General features: G+C 44.9%; 1 protein-coding gene across 15 annotated transcripts in view; it reads left to right on the forward strand.

Moving 5' to 3' along the window:
* Positions 1-18,442, forward strand: part of PTPRF (protein tyrosine phosphatase receptor type F) — a 370,907-nt gene that overhangs the window by 269,056 nt on the left and 83,409 nt on the right. For 8 of the 15 annotated variants that reach the window (XM_050306448.1, XM_050306452.1, XM_050306451.1 and 5 more), the window contains 2 exons: positions 5,285-5,302; positions 13,787-13,897. In XM_050306448.1, coding sequence (XP_050162405.1) covers positions 5,285-5,302; positions 13,787-13,897 — 129 coding nt within the window. The remainder of the gene's footprint in view (positions 1-5,284; positions 5,303-13,786; positions 13,898-18,442) is intronic. The other 7 variants (XM_050306453.1, XM_050306450.1, XM_050306454.1 and 4 more) reach the window with 1 other exon arrangement.

An 18,442-nucleotide genomic window follows, 5' to 3' on the forward strand; every position in this document is an offset into this window, starting at 1 on the left:
CCTGTCACAGGGCCCGGGGTTTGATTCCTATTCGCTGTTCTTGAGCAACATCTCAATTGAATATTTCACCTGGGATTCAAACTCCAGAGCTGGCTGCTTGCTGAAGACACAGTAATTACCAAGGGAGGTGTCAAGGGAACCTTTTAGAAATCAATGAGCAGCACACATCCTCAGACTCACAAAAGGAATTGATTAGCTCTCTAATGCAGTAAGGGGAGGTTTCCGCAGTTCAGTGCAGGAGACTTCCAAATGTGAGCTGGAGGTTTTGTTTCCAGGGACCTGATGATACAGCGCCAAGATTCGCCAGGGCTTTGCTCCGCCCTGGCATGAGGGAAGAGCATGAAGTCAACATCTTCTCCTGGGCCAGAGGTTCAACCCTTGCTTGCATTTGTGGCTTTTTCCTGTATTTGTAGTGGACATAAAGTAGGGCCTGCTGTTTGAAGTACCTGAGTCCCACTTACGTGACTGCAGTCACCCTGTGCGAGCTCCGTGATGGGCTAGGTGGTTTCTGATTCATTCTGCAAGGTGCTAATTGAGCTCTGCAGCACTACACCGTAGCGGGGCAGAGTTGTTGTTTTTTCAAAGAAAAGAGTATTTAAATAGATACCTCATTAAATGGGAGAGTTTAATAGTTTGCAAAGTCTCTGCTCCATTAAGATCATATCTTACAGTCGGCCTGGCATATCTGCATGAATGTCAGTTTATACTATCTCAATCTAAATATACGCTCATTTAATTTCATTTAATTAAAACCCAATAAAAGCTAGACAGATGTAATATAGTTAAAATAGCTCCAGCACATTGTGAGCCCAGTATTGTGTATATAGAGTGTCTGACCTTCAATGAGTACACAATATATTAGTATTCAGATGTACAAAATAAAGGTCATGAAGGTCAAAGCAGCTTTAGAGTCCGACTTATAGAGGGGGTTGGAGGGATGAGTTTGTTTTTCAGGCTCCTGGTGTGGAATAAATAGCTACAGGTAAAGAAGCAGCATGTTTGGGAGAGGTGCTCTCTTCTGACACTCACAGTCATGTGTGACTGGCAGCGCTTTGGGGGCTGCAGGCAGGTCTTTGAACTTGCATACACTCAGATCATGTCCCTAAGGGCACTCTAAACATCAGTTTTTAGAGTTCTGTTCATCTGTCAAGGTACTAGAGTTTGTGGCTTAAGACATCCAGGCTGTCATCTCAGGCTGTTTTAACCCCAGAGGATTGGTGTCTTTGTCAGGAGCAAATGCACAGTTTATAAATCCATCCTTCATTTACTAATTATATCTATATGTATGTGTATGCATTTTTTTTATTGTACCTTCTGACAGTTAGCATAGCTCTTTAAATTCAGAGGGCTTTTTTTAACTCCTCCTCACGAATACATAGATCTTTCCTCCTGAGTAAAACTTAATTCTTTTTTAAGTCCAGCCCTTGGGGAGTTTTGCCAATAAATGTTGGGTTTATAGTTCTAGAGATGGGAGCACAAATAAATACAGAGTTTCATCTCTGTTATCACAGATCAAGGCAAAAGCAAGGTCTCTGACTCATGCTGGTTGTAACCAAATTCTCCCTTGCTCATCTTGCTGATGCTTCCCACCTCTTGTGGAGAGGTTGCTTTTCTTCAAGTGCAGTGACTCAGGACAACTCCCTGAGGGTGACACACGATCTAAGGCCAGCTCTGGGCTGGGAAACCTCCCCAGCATGCTAACACGTTCAGAACCTGTTTGGCTGAACTGATTTTATAACTGTTGAGGCATGGCAGTATTGCAGGTGATACACCATATGAGTTCTGGCAGCAAAGGGTCAGTGCTGCACCTCTAACCATGTCTTAAAATTAGTTAATGATGTGGTGGAAAGTCTCCCAGTATAGATCAGATGTGCTGGTGCTTCACTGTTCCTCTGTGAAGATTCTTGGATCACAAGCTCCTGGGGACTTCAAAGCAACTCAGATGGAATTCATAACTCTCAGAGCTCTTGAATGTGTCCAGTGAGTTTCATAGGTGAAGATCTGCTCTTCCACCTTGCTCTCCAGAAAACTGTCAAATCAGAGTAACTGTTCTGAATGTTAACATACAGATGCCTTTGCCACGTAAGGAAACACCAGAAATTCAGGAAGCATTACCTTGCATTTAATAAAGAACTTGGTGTTACGAAAAGGATCATTCTCCTTTAATCACCATCAATTAACCGAGTTAAGGAACCGTGCCCTAGACCCTAGTGTGGCTTTCAGGCAATTAACTGCAAGGAAAGTATTAAGAGAGTAGTGCTTTCACTTCTGTGTTAGGAAGCAGCTGAAAACACTGTCAGAGTTCTCTGGGATTCAGTGCTGCACTGCCCCTGGTGCTCAGCTGCAGCCAGCAAGAGCCTTGTTTTCTCTGTTGATGTTGCAGTGATTTTTTGGTGGTTTAGGTTCCTACAAGGAAGTGGTATGGTGGTAAGTCTGTGGTAAGTTTGTCATCAGAGTGGAGTCCCTTCTTCAGCTTCTCCACCCTGGGAAATACTGACGCAAATAACCCTGTGGGGTTTTCCTGTGTATCATCTTCTGGTTTGCCTTGCTTTGGGTGCCTGACTGTGCTTCCAGTACCCAGGGGATGTCAGGGTCAGTGCTCATTCCTGGCTGAGGTGAATGTATGGGGTGTTAACTCTGTGTCTGTTATCATGAAGGTGAAATAAACTTCCTTATGAGTGTTTCAAACATTTCAGACACAAGGAATTGGGTTTGAAGTTTGATCTTGGGCTGCCCTTTGCATAAAGCAGCCTGGTGGTCACAGGGCACAAGCTGGCCTCAGTAACCAGTTTGAGTGATGGCACCTCCATCACCTGATGGACTCTCTTATGTTGGCACTCCATGCTGTGATTTTGTACCTCTGAGGGACACCCCGAAAGGACAAAAGCCAGAGATGGATTCTCATGTGCTGGGAAGGACATTCCTTCTGGATGAGGAAATTTGGGGTGCACCAGAAAAGCCTTCTGCACTCTCTGTAATGATGTCCTCTGAGTGAAGAGGGAATGTCTTAACTTTGCAAAGGTGAGAGAGACCCTGAACAAACACTGCACTAAATACAGCGAGCGTCTGTATTTTGCTCCCACAGGGGTTGGCTTACATTTGGTAAGCCAGGAAGATTGGGATTCAACACATGAAAGAGTGAGCTGACCACACTTAACATTTTGGGAAATCTGCTTCTAGAGCTCTGTGTAGGCAGCTGTATACTAGAGAAAGGGTTTGGCCTCTACAGGGAGCAGATCTGAAGATTTGCTGCAAATCTTTCCTGTTTCAGGACAGAGCAACAAACCCTATTTCAGCCAGATGAGAGATATAAGGAAGTCCTGTTTTCTGCCCCTTGGGCTTGTGCTCAAAGTCGTTGCACTGTTCCCAGGGGAGGTGACACACTGTGGGATGCTTTTCTTAACTCTGAAAATCGTGGAAGGGACGGGGCGGGGGACACACAGTACCCCAGAGGGGGAAGGCCCTAGACCAAAGAGAACAAAAATAATCACTTGGCAAACTTTCCAAAGAGGCAAAGAGAAATAACCCTGTTTTCCATGGCTGTGCTATTTCATGCAAGTATCTCTGGGTATAACTGTTCTGTCAAGGGTAGCAGTAGTTACTAAGATAGATAAGCAAGCAGCAGATTTATTATTGTAAGAGTGAGATTACCCACAACTTCAGTCACTGAAAGATTTTTCCTGATGCTTCAGTCATCTGTGGATAGAAAACGTCAGAAAAATATAACAAGACATAAAGTTAAAATGGGGTAATGTCATCTTGGCAGAGAAAAATGCTAAAATGAGTAGTTTGAATTGCTGTTCCTGTTTCAAAAAAGGACTCTGCCTAAAGGAAGGGTAGTAAGGAAAGAAAAAGGAATAAGTATAAATATTGTAATTACTTTTTAAGAGGCAAGTTAAATGTGCTTAAAATATGCCTTCTTTGTATTTACAGAAATTCTTTTCTGTCTTTCTTTGCCATTGGGTGATCATTGTTGTGGATAATGGAATGAGCTGTAAATCTGAGATACACGACACTCTTGTATGCATACTGGTATTTATTAATCGATACACTGAACATGATTTGACACACTGTGTCCTGTTTAACCCTGTTTTTCTGTCTGTTTAAACTCCTCAGTTTTCTTTGGTAAGTGCTTGGTATTCAGATCCTACAAATCTGCATAAAACCAACACATACCATGAACTGCCTACAGATTCAATCTGCATGAATCTCTCCCTTCTACTAACAGCCTTCATATGTGCAAATTAAGACCAAGGGGACAAAAGTGGGGATTAGAAGGGTTCCCTGCAAATTTACCCAGCTGGAGCTTCTCCATCATGCTTTGGTATTGATTGTGCACCGAACTCAAGACAGTGACCAGTGGATCCTCCACTTGCTAAATACACTGACCTCATAAAATGAACCTTTATAGATTGTTGCAGCAGGATAATTTAATCTCACTCCCAGAGAAGCCCTCCTTATAAGATACTCTTCATTACAGCATGTAAAATTATCTTCAGTGCCTTATAAAGAGGGTAGGGATTCCTTTCTCCAGCTAACATCCAAATTAGGCAGGAACAGCAGAGGTCTGGCTAGCATGCCACTGCTACATTACCAGAAACTGCTTCATTTCGAAATATTTCTGTATGGAAAGTTAATTCTGCGTGACACCAATTTCTTTGCCGGAGGGAACTTGATGCGAGGGTTATGGGAATGTGGAGAATGATTCAAAACTGATTTATTACACTCTCCCCTTAGTTTAATGTCTTTAAGTGAGCGGATTTTGTCCCACTGGTCATTCTAACCTCAGAGCAAAATTGCACTTGGTGCCCGCAGCCATGCGCTTTCCACCCCTCCTGCCCAGCACACTCCACGGTCACACAGCCCCCAGGACACACCCTCCTTGCTCTGGATGAGGAATGAAGGGGCACTGCACCATCCTCCCCGAGTGTCCTCCATCTCAGCTGCTTGAACAGGGGTGTGGGTGAATGCAAGTGGTGAGGGCAGCCACCAGTGCCACCTGGGCAGCTTAGTTCGGTCCCTGATCGTGAGGGTGGGGCTTCAAGGGCAGGATGCAGGGCTGGATGCTGCACTCCTGGAAGCGATGAGCTTTACTAACCCCCTGAGAGTGTCACTCTGACTTTTATTGCACATCAGTTTCTTTTTGTTTATTCCTGTCGCGCTAATACAAGTTCTAGCTTTAAAAAAAAAAACTTTCTGCTTTTTTTTAGTTATGATTTTCTTCCTTTCCTCTTTGTACTAATGCTTCTCTCTAATCTTATTTGCATTCAAATTACCTCACCAGGTGGTACACCGATCAGAGGTAAGAATGCTGAAATGTGCCTCCAGTTGTCACGTCACTCCATCTCCTGTCTGCCTTGTCCCTTCTCCTCCGGTGTTTCTCATCTCCAGCTTTTACTCTCAGCCCTAACTCTGCCAGCGCTCTCGCTCATCTGCACTCTCCCACTGGTGTGTTTATTTTGGTTGGGGTTTTTAGCGTGGTTTCTTGTGGGCTCATCCATTGCAATTCTGCGCTGTTGAAAGGGGGTTATTCAACGGAAAGTTTGCAAAAGTTTGGAAAACGGTCCCAGGCCTCCACCACAGGAGAGCTGGCGTCTCCTGCAGCTCCTGCAAGTCTCTGAGCTTCCCACACAGCTGTGGCCTCTGAGGTCTTGTGTCTCGGGGGTTTTAGATGGATTGCTTTGGTGTAAGTGCGTGGAGGTAACATTTTCACAAGAGAACAGTCAAATTCTTCTCTGCTGCTGCTGCTGGGCACTAAACTCTCATCAGAAGGAGAAAAATTCTTGAAAGGTTGCACAAATGTGGCTCTGGGATAAGGAGCACCTTTGTTTGTGTTCCTCATGTTTTGTTTTTCAAGTGTATTAACCCTCTAATGTGGCGGCAGAGTGGAGAACCACTGCCCCACACCCCCCTCTTTGAGCTGGACGTGCTGATGTTGCTTTGCAGCACAAAGATTTGTTTTAAATAGATGAATCAGAAGGACATCTGGCTGTTCAAGCCTTCATTAATTAAACCCACCCCTGGTTTGACAGCCCAGCCCAGCCTGGTGCACAGTCAGTCCCGGCTACTTTTCACAGCCCCTATGCACCAGTAATGACTTTCCAATTGGAGTGTTGTTTTTTTCTGGCCTAAACACTCAGAGCTGTCTCTTCAGATTAACTTTAGCATGTTAATCAGTGGTTTATAACCTAAGGCCCCTCTGAATTCTCTTGTGATTTTGGTTACCCCTCTTGATTGACCTCTGGTTTTCTCGACAGAATGACTACTACCTGTAAATCAACACGACCTCGTTTGTTCAGTTTTCCTCCTTCTCCCTTTTCCTCCCCCTTTTCCCTGAATCACTGCTGGAAGTTAATAATCTGACTCTTGGAACTGGTTCTGTTGCTGGGGGTTAATGTTTTCAGCTCCTGTTAAGGGATTTTAGAGTAAATGTGAATTGCCGTTTGATACGTATTTGCATTAAGTTCCCTCTGTAGCAAATCTGGGTCAGGGAAAAAGACTGCAAACCTTATTTTTATATGAATGGGCTTATAAATCTGTCATTCCTCCCTTTGGAACGCTGGAGATTGACAGCTGTGATGTTGCAAGCTCCTTAAAACTATTTCTTCCATCTCCCATTTCTGCCGCAAATCCTAAAATGAAATGACAGATGGAATGCAAAGTAGCCGAATGCTCTGAGCCCCAGCTGAGCGTGCAGCCATCCCAAGGCCCTCCTGCATGCCCACCCTATCTGATGACATTAGTGACTCAGCACCAGAACCACCACATGGATGCTCCATCCGTCCTGCTTGGGAACCGACCGCATCTCTGTGAAAAAGAACCATCCATCTCATCAAAACATGAGCTCCCCGCACCCCCCACCCCCTCCCCGCCCCCGTTTGAGTCCTGATGAGGTATTTTGAGAATGTTCTTGACATTATTTAAAATATATGTGTCCTGTTTGAATGTCAAAGATGACATTTCTGTGAGAGCAAACAGAAGCCACGTGCTGCTCTCTGGCTTCTCCTAGAGGATTTCTGTCAGCCTGATGCCTTTTATTTAAAACGGAGGTCACTGAATTTCTAAAGATAACGACAGATTAGATGAAAGTGCTTTTATGATGGTGAGGTTGTGTCCATGTAGAAGTGACTGTTCTGCCATGTTCTATACCCAGCTGCACTCTTGTTCCTCATTAAGGTAAGTTTGATGCTTTGGAATCCGTTAATTTGGTCTGAAAGGAAGGGTGAACTAATTACTCTTAATGAACCCTTTTGGTGGTGATGATGTTGGGGGGGGAAGGGGTGGTTTTGGTTTGATTTGATTGCTGCTGTGTTCTGTGTTGCTAGGGGTCGTGTGTCTGGAGTACTTGGGATGTAACCCAAGACATTTGTGCCAGAGTGGTGGCAAACCCACTCGCAGGGAGCAGTGTGTGGTTAGCCAGAGGACAACCTGAGAAACTCTACCATGCACCCTTCCAAACAGGAGGAGATTTTTTTGCCTGTAAACATTTCGTTCGGCCCTACCCCGTGCATTTGGTCCTTTCTGTCCAAGACATCTCTGACTTCCCTGAAATGGGAGGAGCTCCCATCCTTAATTCAGAATTTCCGTTTGTAGCTTCACTCTTTACCCCTCTGGGACTGCCCCAGATAGCAACTTAATCTTGAAATCCATGTTTGTTCCTCAGAAAGACACAGAGCTGATTAATGCCTGTCAGATTGGGCAATACCTGGCTTCTGAAGGTGACCCACAGATAGTATCAGCAAATCCATGTTTAAGCAAGTTCTACCCCATTTGTATTTTCAAAGTAGAATATAAGATGTTCATTTCCAGCATTTCTCTGCAATTGAACTCACTCAACCTCTTGTGAAACCTGGCTGTGTTTTCCTGCCCAGGGCTGTAAGAGAGAGCAGAGCACAGTTGTGTTTCTGGTGGGTGCTGGACTGAACAGGCACTAGATCAGATGCACACGAGGAGGTAGAGAAATATCATCATCTCAGGCATTATCCCTCTCCAGTCAGATTTATTTGTTACTTTTCTGTCACCACAGGAAATATCAGAGGTTCCCATACATAAGAGTATTTCTTCCCTGCAGACGTCAGCGTAGCAGAGGTCTGTCTGAATTAACTTTAGATCAGCTCACTTGGGTGTCAGAAGCTGTCTGGGAAGCCAGGTAAACACCCACACTGACTTCTGCAGAGCTGCAGCTAAACCTTTTCCAGTCCCAGGCGAACTGGTTTAAATATAGCTCCAGTATTTCGACGCTATCCTTGCGAGCTGGAGCGTAAAGCTATCCAAAGGGATTAGAGGGAGCTAAAAGAATTTTGCTGTCTCTTTTTGAGCATGTGTTTGTACATTTGGTTGCACTTTGTGTGTGATAGGATTTTTTTTTTTTTCCTTCCTGTTTCTTGAGGTTTTCCAGTCAGCAAAAAAAAAAACAAAAAAAAAAACCAACCACACAGAGAAACCAAAAGGCAAAAGGAAAACAATTTAAAAATGAGAAGATCAGTGTCAGGGGGTGTTTGGGTGGGGTAGTGCCTGGAAATGTTTGTAATGCCATGTTTCTTACTGTCAGAATTCAGATTGACTCGTGTCCCTTTAGAAGCACGGAGAGGTGTTACTGTGCATTTGACAGCGCTGTAGTCTTGCATCTGACACAGAGTCCCCTGAGATTTCCTGTACCTGCTAGTGAGAGATCAGAGCATCCTGAAACTCGGCTGTCTTAAGAGGAGGCCTCATGCTGCCGAGCACGTTGAGTCTCCTTTACTCCCTCCCGCCCGAGTCCAGCTCAGCCGTGGGGTGCTCTCAGCAGCTGCCTCTGGTGCACAGGAGAGTGATTTCTCAGCAGTGCTGCCATCCAGAACAGACCCCTTGCATGCCAATCACCGGCCTCTCAGGCATAATAACCATAATGAACACTAACAATGAAAATATATTTGTAGTTACCTTGTTTTGCATACTTGGCAGCGCCAGTGGCTGGTGGGGGCTAGGTGCAATCCTCAGTAGCAGCTGGGAGATGCTGCTGTTATAAATTACCAAAAATAGCGGATATGGGAAATGCTCATTTTCATTGTTAGTGGCTTTTGCATGGTTTTGGTGGTTTTTCATGGCAAGTGTTGGGTATCTCAGGCAGCAGCCAGGGTGTCGTGTCCAACCCTGTCGTTGTAAGGGCTTCACAGTGTCTCTTTCTCCACCATATTATTTACATTTATGGGTCCTTGCTTGGTCTGGGCTTGCCTCTGATCCTGCTCCACAGCTCCCTGGATTTTATTAGAGGAATCCTCCTTCTCTAGGAGGGAATTTTTAGCAGAAGAGGTTTGGGACCCACACCTGAGCACTGGCTGAAGAGGAGGCTAAGAATAGTGCTGCAGTCAGTCAGTATTTATGTGAAGGAAGCTGGTGGGAGGGAGGGGGAAAGAGAAGGGAAGGGTTTAGGGGTAGCCACGTGCTCTGGTGTGCAGGGTGGGCAAAATTTACCTCTTCACTGAGAGGAAAGGCCCTGGTCAGGCAGCTGAGTTTGTTACATCTGCGTTACAAGTCCTTTCCTTGGATGAGTGCCATGACTGCAACCTGGTTCCTCTGACTCTGGGGTACTTCCAGGAGCATTTCATTCCATGTCTGGAATTTTATAACCAGGGCAAAAAGTCAGTCCCCGTGTTGAGAGCCAGGAGGACTGAGGCTGGGAATGCCCCCAGCTGAGAAAAAGAGCCTCTTTTTTTTTCACCACTGGGGATGGAGCTCTGGGCTGAAGAGATAGGGAAGAGTGTCACCCCAGGATCTGCTGTGTTTGGCTCCATGCAGTGCTCTCTGGGAGAAGAGGGCACAGGCACCTGATGGGCTATGGAGCAGGATTTCAGAGATCAATTTGTATGATGGCACAGAACCTTCTACATTCAGTTTGTCACCTGGAGGAGAGAGTGACAAGCCCTCCATGGCACAACGGTACCCAGCACTGCCAACAAGCAGCCCTTATCAGGATCTGCCTTTCCCATGCTTTCTCTGTGCAGTGCACTTTTTAAATGCTGCTTTTAACCACTGTCACTGCACCTAATGATTCTGCCTGAGCACAAGTATATTTGAATAGATAAGTATCTTGGAAAGCTGCTAACGGGGCTGCTGTCTGTGCCCGAGTTAAAGAGCAAAGGAACAGCCAGGAGAGGAGGGGAGGGACTGGCAAGGAACTACCTGCACAGAGGAAAGAGGAATAAGGAATATAATAGAAGGAATGCTTGTCAGTCATCAGAGCTGGCTCTTGCCCTCAGCCCCAGAAAGCTCTGACTTGTCTCCGTTCTCTGTGGCACTGGAGAGCAGCCAGGGGTTTTTCTCAGGAGCTGTCAGCGCTCTGATAAACTGAGATGTGTTATCAGGAGCAGATCCGAGCCACAAGCAGGACTGACTGACGTGGGAGCGTGGTGAGGAATAGCTGCCCCTCTTCTCCTTCTGGAGCCTCACTGCAGCTCGGGGGCTTAGGAGGCAGCAGAGGTCCAGTGGTGCTCCACAGGGAAGGGTTTCCTCTGATGTGCAAGAAACTCTGCAGAGCCCCAGGAGCTCCCAAACAAGCTGCTCACTGCTCCTCTGTGTACTTGTGTGCGTGTCCTCGTGCATCCACTGAAGCCATGCTGTCTGATGGCACATCAGGACTCAGCCCTGCAAACAGGAGCAGTAGAAGAGTCCATGTGAGAAGTCCACAGGAACACCCTATGTGGACAAGACCTTACTCAGCAACTTGTGCAACATAAATCCCAAAGTCATGAATAAAAGTAAATCAGCCTTCCCAGCCCTGGTTTGCAGAGGCGCAGAAGATTATGAGATGTTGACAGGGCTAGGAATAGAAATCAGGTCCTTTGCACTTGTCAAGGCAAGGAATTCACTGCGCTTTTGAGAGTCTTTGGATGCAGCTTCCATGAATTTCAGGGAAAGGAGCTACTCAGAACTCAGTTCTTCCTTTCCTGTACTCCTTGTGTCCTGTCCAGTCTAGATGTGAGCCTTCCAAGAGACAAAACTGTTGAATTTCTCTGGGATCATTGAACTAATGCTGGGAGCATTTTATGTGTAGGGAGTTTTTTTATAAGTCTCAGATGCATTTCTGTCTCCAGCTTTCTGATCCCAGAAATGTATTAGCTTCTTAACTTTATTCCTAAATCTTTGTACTCTGAGACACCCTACACTTTCCTGGATCCATCACTTAGTTTTAAGTTGTCCTTCAAGAAGACCCCCTGTAGCCCCTCTGCCTGCCATCAGTTTACCATGATCCTTCCAGTTTCTGCTCGCTGTCAGCCGTGCTGCAGGATCTGTATGTTTGTCTAATGATGATTTATTGCACTACCTGTTTTCTTTCTGGTTCACTTGAGAGGTTTGCGTTAACTTCCTTCTGCTCTGGGTTTTCTCTTGCTCCTGGCACACCTTAGTTTGAATAGTTGTGCCAAGCCAGACTAAACCAGAGTCCCTTGCCCAGTGTCCCTGAGCAGTTTGTAGGCAGCTGCTGACACATGTTACATGTTCATAGTATGGTTTTAGAAATTGGTCCATGCTGGCTGCAGAACTGACAGGCATTAACAGCATGTCATTTGAAACTCCCCTCTGCCTTCATTTTCTTCACCCTCTCATGTTTTTTCTTTCTGCTGCTGAGGTCCCTAGAGATAAAAAATACTTTGACTGACATCTAAGTGGTGTGGAGGTCACAAGTATGAAGGGTATAAATACCAGTGATATCTATTAAATGACTAAAAGGGCATGTTAAAAGATATGAGTTTATGGCAGGATTAGCTAGGGATATTACTTTTTTCTAGGCAGACACCCCTGCCTATCACCTGAAGCTGGCTCTGCTCACAGCCCAGCCAGCTGGGTTTTTGTCAATTTTGGGTATGTTTTGCATCAGGCAGCTTTTCCCAGCCGAGCTTGATGCAGGCACTCGGCATGAGCTCTGCAGCGCGTGCCTGCCCAAGGAGTAACGAGCAGAAATTACGAAGGGGGTAATACACGGTGAGTTCCAGGAAAATCTTCCTGACAGAGAGCATAACCAGGCAGTGGCATCAATTCCTCGAGGAGGTGGTGAAAGACCTATCACTTAGCACATTTAAAATGGGATGGGACAGAACACAAGTACATTTACAACAGGGAGCAATCCTGCCCTGCCCCCCAGGGATGCACGAGGTAACGTAATGGGTCTTTTCCGTTCTTAGATTTCTCTGATTCTCTGTATCTTGTCAGTGCTAGGAAGCTTCGTCCTGCTCCACTGCCTGTCATGCTGCTGTCTGCTTGAAGATGTTTTTCCCAGACAGCGTGTAGAAGTTCACTGTTCTCCCTGAATTAAGCAGAAGGGCTCTGTAGGCTTTGGCCTGTGTGTGTCCAGAGAGTGCTGTGGCTAGGCAAGCTGGCAGGTCCTTTTGTTAGTAGGTGGAAAGACTTTTGCAAACAAGCTTCCTCTGTCTAGCTGAAGCCTCATTTCCAGCGCTAATGCAACAATAGGGAGGGCTCTGTACATCATTTTTATTATATGGCAGAACCCAGGGAAGTTCATTTTTCCCCATGACATATAGGCTTATGCTACGGTCTCAATTTATCCTTCTAAATAATGTAGGTGGCAGTGGTTGATTCACATTAGTTTTTCTTCTGTACTGATGATATGAAAAACTGAGTTTGACCTCTGCAGCTTGAACCAGCAAGAAAGGGAGAAGGCAATTTCACCGGCTATTCTCAGTGCGGCCCTCAGCGGTCATTTTGAACCGTGGCAGGCAGAAATGAGTTCAAATCCTTACAAGCAGAGGGGTTAATGTCTTCTAGTTCAGTTATGTGGTTTGTGAGCAGAGTTGCCCTCTTACAGGCTGTCCTAACCAGCAGAATCTGAGCACTTGGAGACACTTAAAAAATTATTCCCACAATGCCTGGGGGGGAGGAGGCTGAGCAGCAGCCACTTCAGTGCCTGCCCAGGGCCGTGCACTCCTGCAGTGCCAGGCTGCTGTCATGTGCATCCTGCTTCTTCCTTCCTCTGCATCTCCATCGTTTAATCTGTGCATGGAGCCTGGGTTCAGGGAGTTTAGATGTGACCAGTTGTGCCAGGCAAGAGGTTGGATGAAAGGCCAGGCACTGCTGGGACAAAGGGAGGGTGGCTTTCACGAGAGTGCCACGCAGCAAACTGTGTGTATTGCACTGGTGTGTATCTTCGTTGTCTCAGACTGAGTTTCTAATCTTTTTATATCATGTATAATGAAATCTGAAAGAACGAGGAGATTCACTAACATGGAGAAAGCTGACTAAGGACAGTGTTTTCTCAAAAAGGGATGTCTGTTGGAAGGAAGGGTGGTGAAGTGGGAGGGATGGGACTCCGCCAATTTCTGCAGGAAGGTCGCAATTTGTTGGGTGCTTGCTAAGCTTTGTGTGGATCAGATAAGAAACAAACAGCTACAGTTAGTGTGCTTTGTGCTTGGCTGTTTTGATTAAAGGCTTATTAAAGGTTCTTTTATTAGACAGGAGTCCCATACAAAGCTGTAATTAATATGTGCGTATGTGTATGGTTTTTTTCCTTTATTGAAGCAATGAATGTAAGTGCTTGGGGTGGTTGGAAATACAACAGTAACTGGTTCCCTGCACATTAGAAAAATAACAATAATCAATTTCACGAGTTTCTAACAGCAGACTGGGTACCTTTGGCTGCATGCTGGTGTCCTGTGGGTCCAGGGAACATCATGAAATATTTATCCAGGAAGATACCTTAAAAGCGTGGGGCATGGCCTTCCTTTTCAAAGGCTGTCAGTTTGATTACCAGATTTGCCATAACCTGAATTGTCTGTTTCATGTTGTTTGTGTACAGGAGCTCTGCAAATAGAGAACAGTGAGGAATCAGACCAAGGCAAATACGAATGTGTTGCAACCAACAGCGCAGGAACCCGCTACTCTGCCCCAGCCAACCTTTACGTTCGAGGTAAGAGCAGCATCCACCCAAGGAGGTCACTCTCCTCCTTTCCAAAAGGCTCCATGGCTTTCAGTGAAGGAGTATGTTCCCCAGTCACAGTTGGTGGATTGTGTGATGGGACCATTTTCTCAAAAACCAGCAACTTACGTTCAGTAATATCTTTGATCCACGTTGTTTTTGACTCACATTTCTGGAAATCTGGTGGGTGTTTTTTTTGCTGTGTATGTGGTATTATGTAAAATGCTGAAATATGGGCAGAATTGGAATTCCTTTGTCTCTTGAACTCCTTAACTTTGTGTCATAGTTATTCTAATTGGGATCAAGTGGTGCTTAATCCTCTTAGTAGAAACTAACCTTTGGTGGAGTACTGTAAAACTGGTCATGCTCTGATGAGCCAGAGGTGCTCAGCTACAGCGGGACAATATTTAGGCCTCTGCTTTGGAATGTGTACCTTTAAAAACTGAATATCTTTTTGGAGTTGTCCTAATCCATCTTATATGCATCAATGATTGAGCCTCTGGGTATTAAAGGCTCACACTGGGAACCTGCTGGAAATTAGCCACAGTTCGTATAAAGTGATTTTTCTAATGGTTATGCTATGTTGCCAATTTAAAGCTGTTTTCTTCAGCATACCAAAATAACTAGGATTTATATTAGGACGGTCTCCTGGCAGTTTTGTTGCTCTGCATTGAAGGTGTTTGAATTAGCTTGGAGAGAAGCAAGGGCTAAATTCCCTGTATGCTTTCTGTTAATTTTGACAAGAAAAAAAACCGTGCTGCTTCACAGAGAACTCGGTAGAACCAGAGCCACTGGTCAGGAACCTTTGGGAAATGTAGTTATGGGTTTTCCCAAGAAGAGAAAGAACATCCTTGTGCTAGTGCAACCCATTGCTTGTTAGGAAGTTAGTGCCAGATTTTATTTTCACGTGGTAAATCAACAGTCTAATAATAAAACATCATATTCATCTCTTCCTTCCTCTGATCTGAAGAAAGAAAATACAATCTTAAAGCTGTATTGCTTTGGTTAGTATGGAAAGAGGACATGAGAATAATAAAAGTCTTCTCATGCTGTGTGTTTGCTTCTAGGAGTGGCTTCTGGCATTGTTTCTGTTGCTTATTATGGGGGATTGCTTTTCTGTTTTGCAGCGTAATTTGGATTATAAGAGTCTTTGGAAGACTGAAGTATGCAATTAAGCATGTTCAGAAGATGAAGCTATATCTATGCAGTGGAATCACTCATTTCACTCTCACAGTGTACTTGTGGATGATTTTGAACTCCCTGTGTTCTTGCAATTTCATTTTTCAGGCAAGCTGTACTAAAACTCATCCCAGATTGACCCTTTGCACTCTGAGAGAAATAATTCTAGTTACCAGGTTGGCTGTTGTTGCACAGGTTTTTGTGGATACCCAGCTGCATTGCTGCAGTATTTGGGATGCTCTTGCTCCCTGTAACATGCTCTCAGACTGTCAGTGTTCTGTTTTCTGTAGAGACGTGGCTGAAAAAGGCACAGAAGCTTCAAGAGGTAGAAAAACATCTTCTTAACAACTTCACGATTTCTTACTAATGAATGCTCTTTGTTTAGCAAATGAACCCCACAGGACTGGGGAGTGCACTGAATTTTACTCTTGGCTTGCTGCTCAGCAAGGTTTTCATCTGTCCTGTTTTTGGGCTAAGCGTGGGCCGTGGATGGTCTGCACATGTGAGAAGGCCATGATGTTCACCAAAGAAAGCATGTTCTCAGACATATGTTTGGCTGTTAACTGTCTTTTTTTTTTTTTTTTTGCACATAAATTTTTGGAAGCAAGCCTTTTTCTTGCACATAATCTTTACAATATGAGTTTCCAACCTGTGTGATCCTTGTAAAGTCCTGATGTGTGTTTAAGATGCGATACCCCGTAAATTATTATCAGATGATATTTCCTGTACATTCCGGGTCCCAGATGGTATTTTTGCTTACAGTTTCTGATAGCAAATATCCTACCAAAAAAGAAAAAAAGTCATATTGTTACTACATTAGTTAAAGACTTCCAAAAGTTACTCAAAATGAGAACAATATTGCTTTAACGAGCAAGGAAAAAAAGAAAATATCCTCCTTTCTTAGGTCTGGGATGCAGAATAAAAGAATCCCTGGGGGGGGGGTTTCTTGTGATAGTCCTACAGTATTGTCATTAGACAGATCAGTGACTTGGAGTAGGATCTTCATAAAGTGCCTGCATCTTTACTAGAGAGGACATTAATTAATGCTAAATTACAGTGGAAATTAAGTATGTGGGCTGCACTGCCATTGCTTGGTGGTTTTATAATGATTGACCTCATTGCAGTGAATACCCAAGAAGCCACTTCCTCGGGAAGCATGGCTGAGTGTGGAGCAGCAGCACTAATTTCCACAGTGGAGTTCTTGGGATTGCTTGTGCCTGCTCTCATTTACAGCCTATTGTTTTTCTAAATAGTTCAAATGTTTGCTTGTCTCTTGACTCCTGGGATTTATGTTTTTGATCATGTCCTCCCCTTTCCTAGCCTCCCAGGTAATCCTTTGTGAGGGGGCTGTGTTGGAAAGCACAGGCTCATTAGCATCTTTATACTTCTCATGCTAACAAAGGAAGAGACTGGGTGCTGAGAAGGAGCATCCAGGCACTGCTCAGGGCTTTCTGTATCAATGGAAAAACAGGAGGAGGAAGGAGCAGGCTACACCAGTGTCTTGTCTCTGTGAATCCTTTACAGCCGGCACTCCTGCACAGATGGACTTCATTAAAAGTTAAAACATTTCCACACCAGGGATTTGTAAAGGAAAATGGATGCATTTTCCTTGCAGCTATTATTTTCATCTTGCTAAGTGTGCTGGAAAGCAACCCTCATAAGCCTTCTGCTTCTGGACTGATGGGTCTATCTGGCTGCTGCTGCTGAGCCGGGCTGGGGCTGGGGCTCAGCACTGGGATCTGACTGCCTCCCACTGCTGGAGGGTTGCAGAAAACATCCAGACCATCAGAGGAGCAAGAACAGGGTGAAAGCAAGAGCAGGGAGCGTGCCAGGGCAAGGTGGCTGTTTGGGGCATAGCAGGGGTTTTGAAGGGGGCACAGTGGCATATTCCTGTCCTGCCCTTTGAGCACAAGCATGTTTGCCAGGGCTGGTGTGGATGTTATTGTTACCACCATGAAGAAACACTCATCCGTTCGTGGTCCACGGTTACATCTACCACAGTATATTGTAAGAGTGATTAGATTTGGGACTTGATGGTGCTGCAGGGAGATGGGAAGGGAATAGAAACATATGGAAGATGTGATTCCTCTAATCCAGAGAGTTTACTGTCTAATTTAGCAGCAAAAGATCCAAGAAGTTTGCTCAAGACATTCAGGAAAGTGATTTAAGAGTAGAAGGCAGAATGGACCTTGTGTGGAAAAAAGAAAAAGGTGGTGTCATTTCGTCGTGCCTACTGGGAGTACAGAATAATTGCAGTGATTCACTTACACTATTGGTTTTTAATGAACACATTTCATTTTTCATTTGCCTACAGCTTCAGGGACATCTGCACAAAGAGGAGCATTTTCAGCCAAAATTCTTGTCCCGTGAAATGCCTGTGAAGGTGGTGGCCTGTGTGGTGCACCCCTCAACAGTGGCACGGTGATTTGACTCTTCTCTTTCCCTGTATGAAGGGGTTTATCCACCCTTCTGTTCCTCTACACGTGATGTTATTTTTTTTCCTACTTCAGTGAAGCAGATGAGCAGGAAGGAAGACTGTGTGTAAGAATATCCTTATTAATACACTATGGAGTTCACTAGGTGTGTTCCCCAGTGCTACTTACAACAGTGAGCAATGCCTGTAGAATAGTACTTAAGGGAGCATTGCCTGCATCCACCCCATCAAACGAGAAATCTGCTGCCCAGTTTTCATTTCTTAAGTGCTGCTTTTCAGGCCTTCAAGGCATGGCCCAGTGGGGCAAGCACAGCGAGTTCCCTGGCCCAAAATGCTGCATATACTGTAGGGAAGCAGCCACGCAGCTACTTTCAGAAAAAGACCATTTAAAACTGAATTGTCTGCTCTTCCCCCAAATTGCAAACTAGTAAATCAGACTGCAGTAAATAGAAATTACATTCCTGAAAAAAATCTGTGCTTTTTTTCGTCTGCCTTTTGAAAGGCCAGGCTATGGTATTTCATTTGGCAACAGGGAACCTTGCTTAGAGTCTGAAGTTTTGTTTGCCAAATTTCACCAAGGAGCCATCAACCAAAACAAAATTTGGATAGTGGCTCTGTTCCTAGCAGCAATTCTCTGGCCTCTGCAGGGTTTTACCCTTGGGAACTTGGCACTAGCTTAGGCTCAGGCACAGAGGGAGCTCACCGAAATGGCTACTTGTGGCTATATGATACTTACTGCAGCAGGGACCCTGTGTAAATAATAATAATTCTGAATGACTGACGTGGGCCTGGAGCAACGGGACTTGACGCCTCGAAAAGGAACGTTTTCTGCTTATGTAATATTAAAACAGCTAAAATAGCAACAGCAGTCAAAGCTCGAGGCTATTGCCAGGAGAAGAGTAAAAGCTGAGGACAGTGGTTGA

This window comes from Myiozetetes cayanensis, unplaced genomic scaffold (assembly GCF_022539395.1).
Source record: "Myiozetetes cayanensis isolate MyiCay16 unplaced genomic scaffold, myiCay2020 scf12, whole genome shotgun sequence".
Classification (NCBI taxonomy): Eukaryota; Metazoa; Chordata; class Aves; order Passeriformes; family Tyrannidae; genus Myiozetetes; species Myiozetetes cayanensis.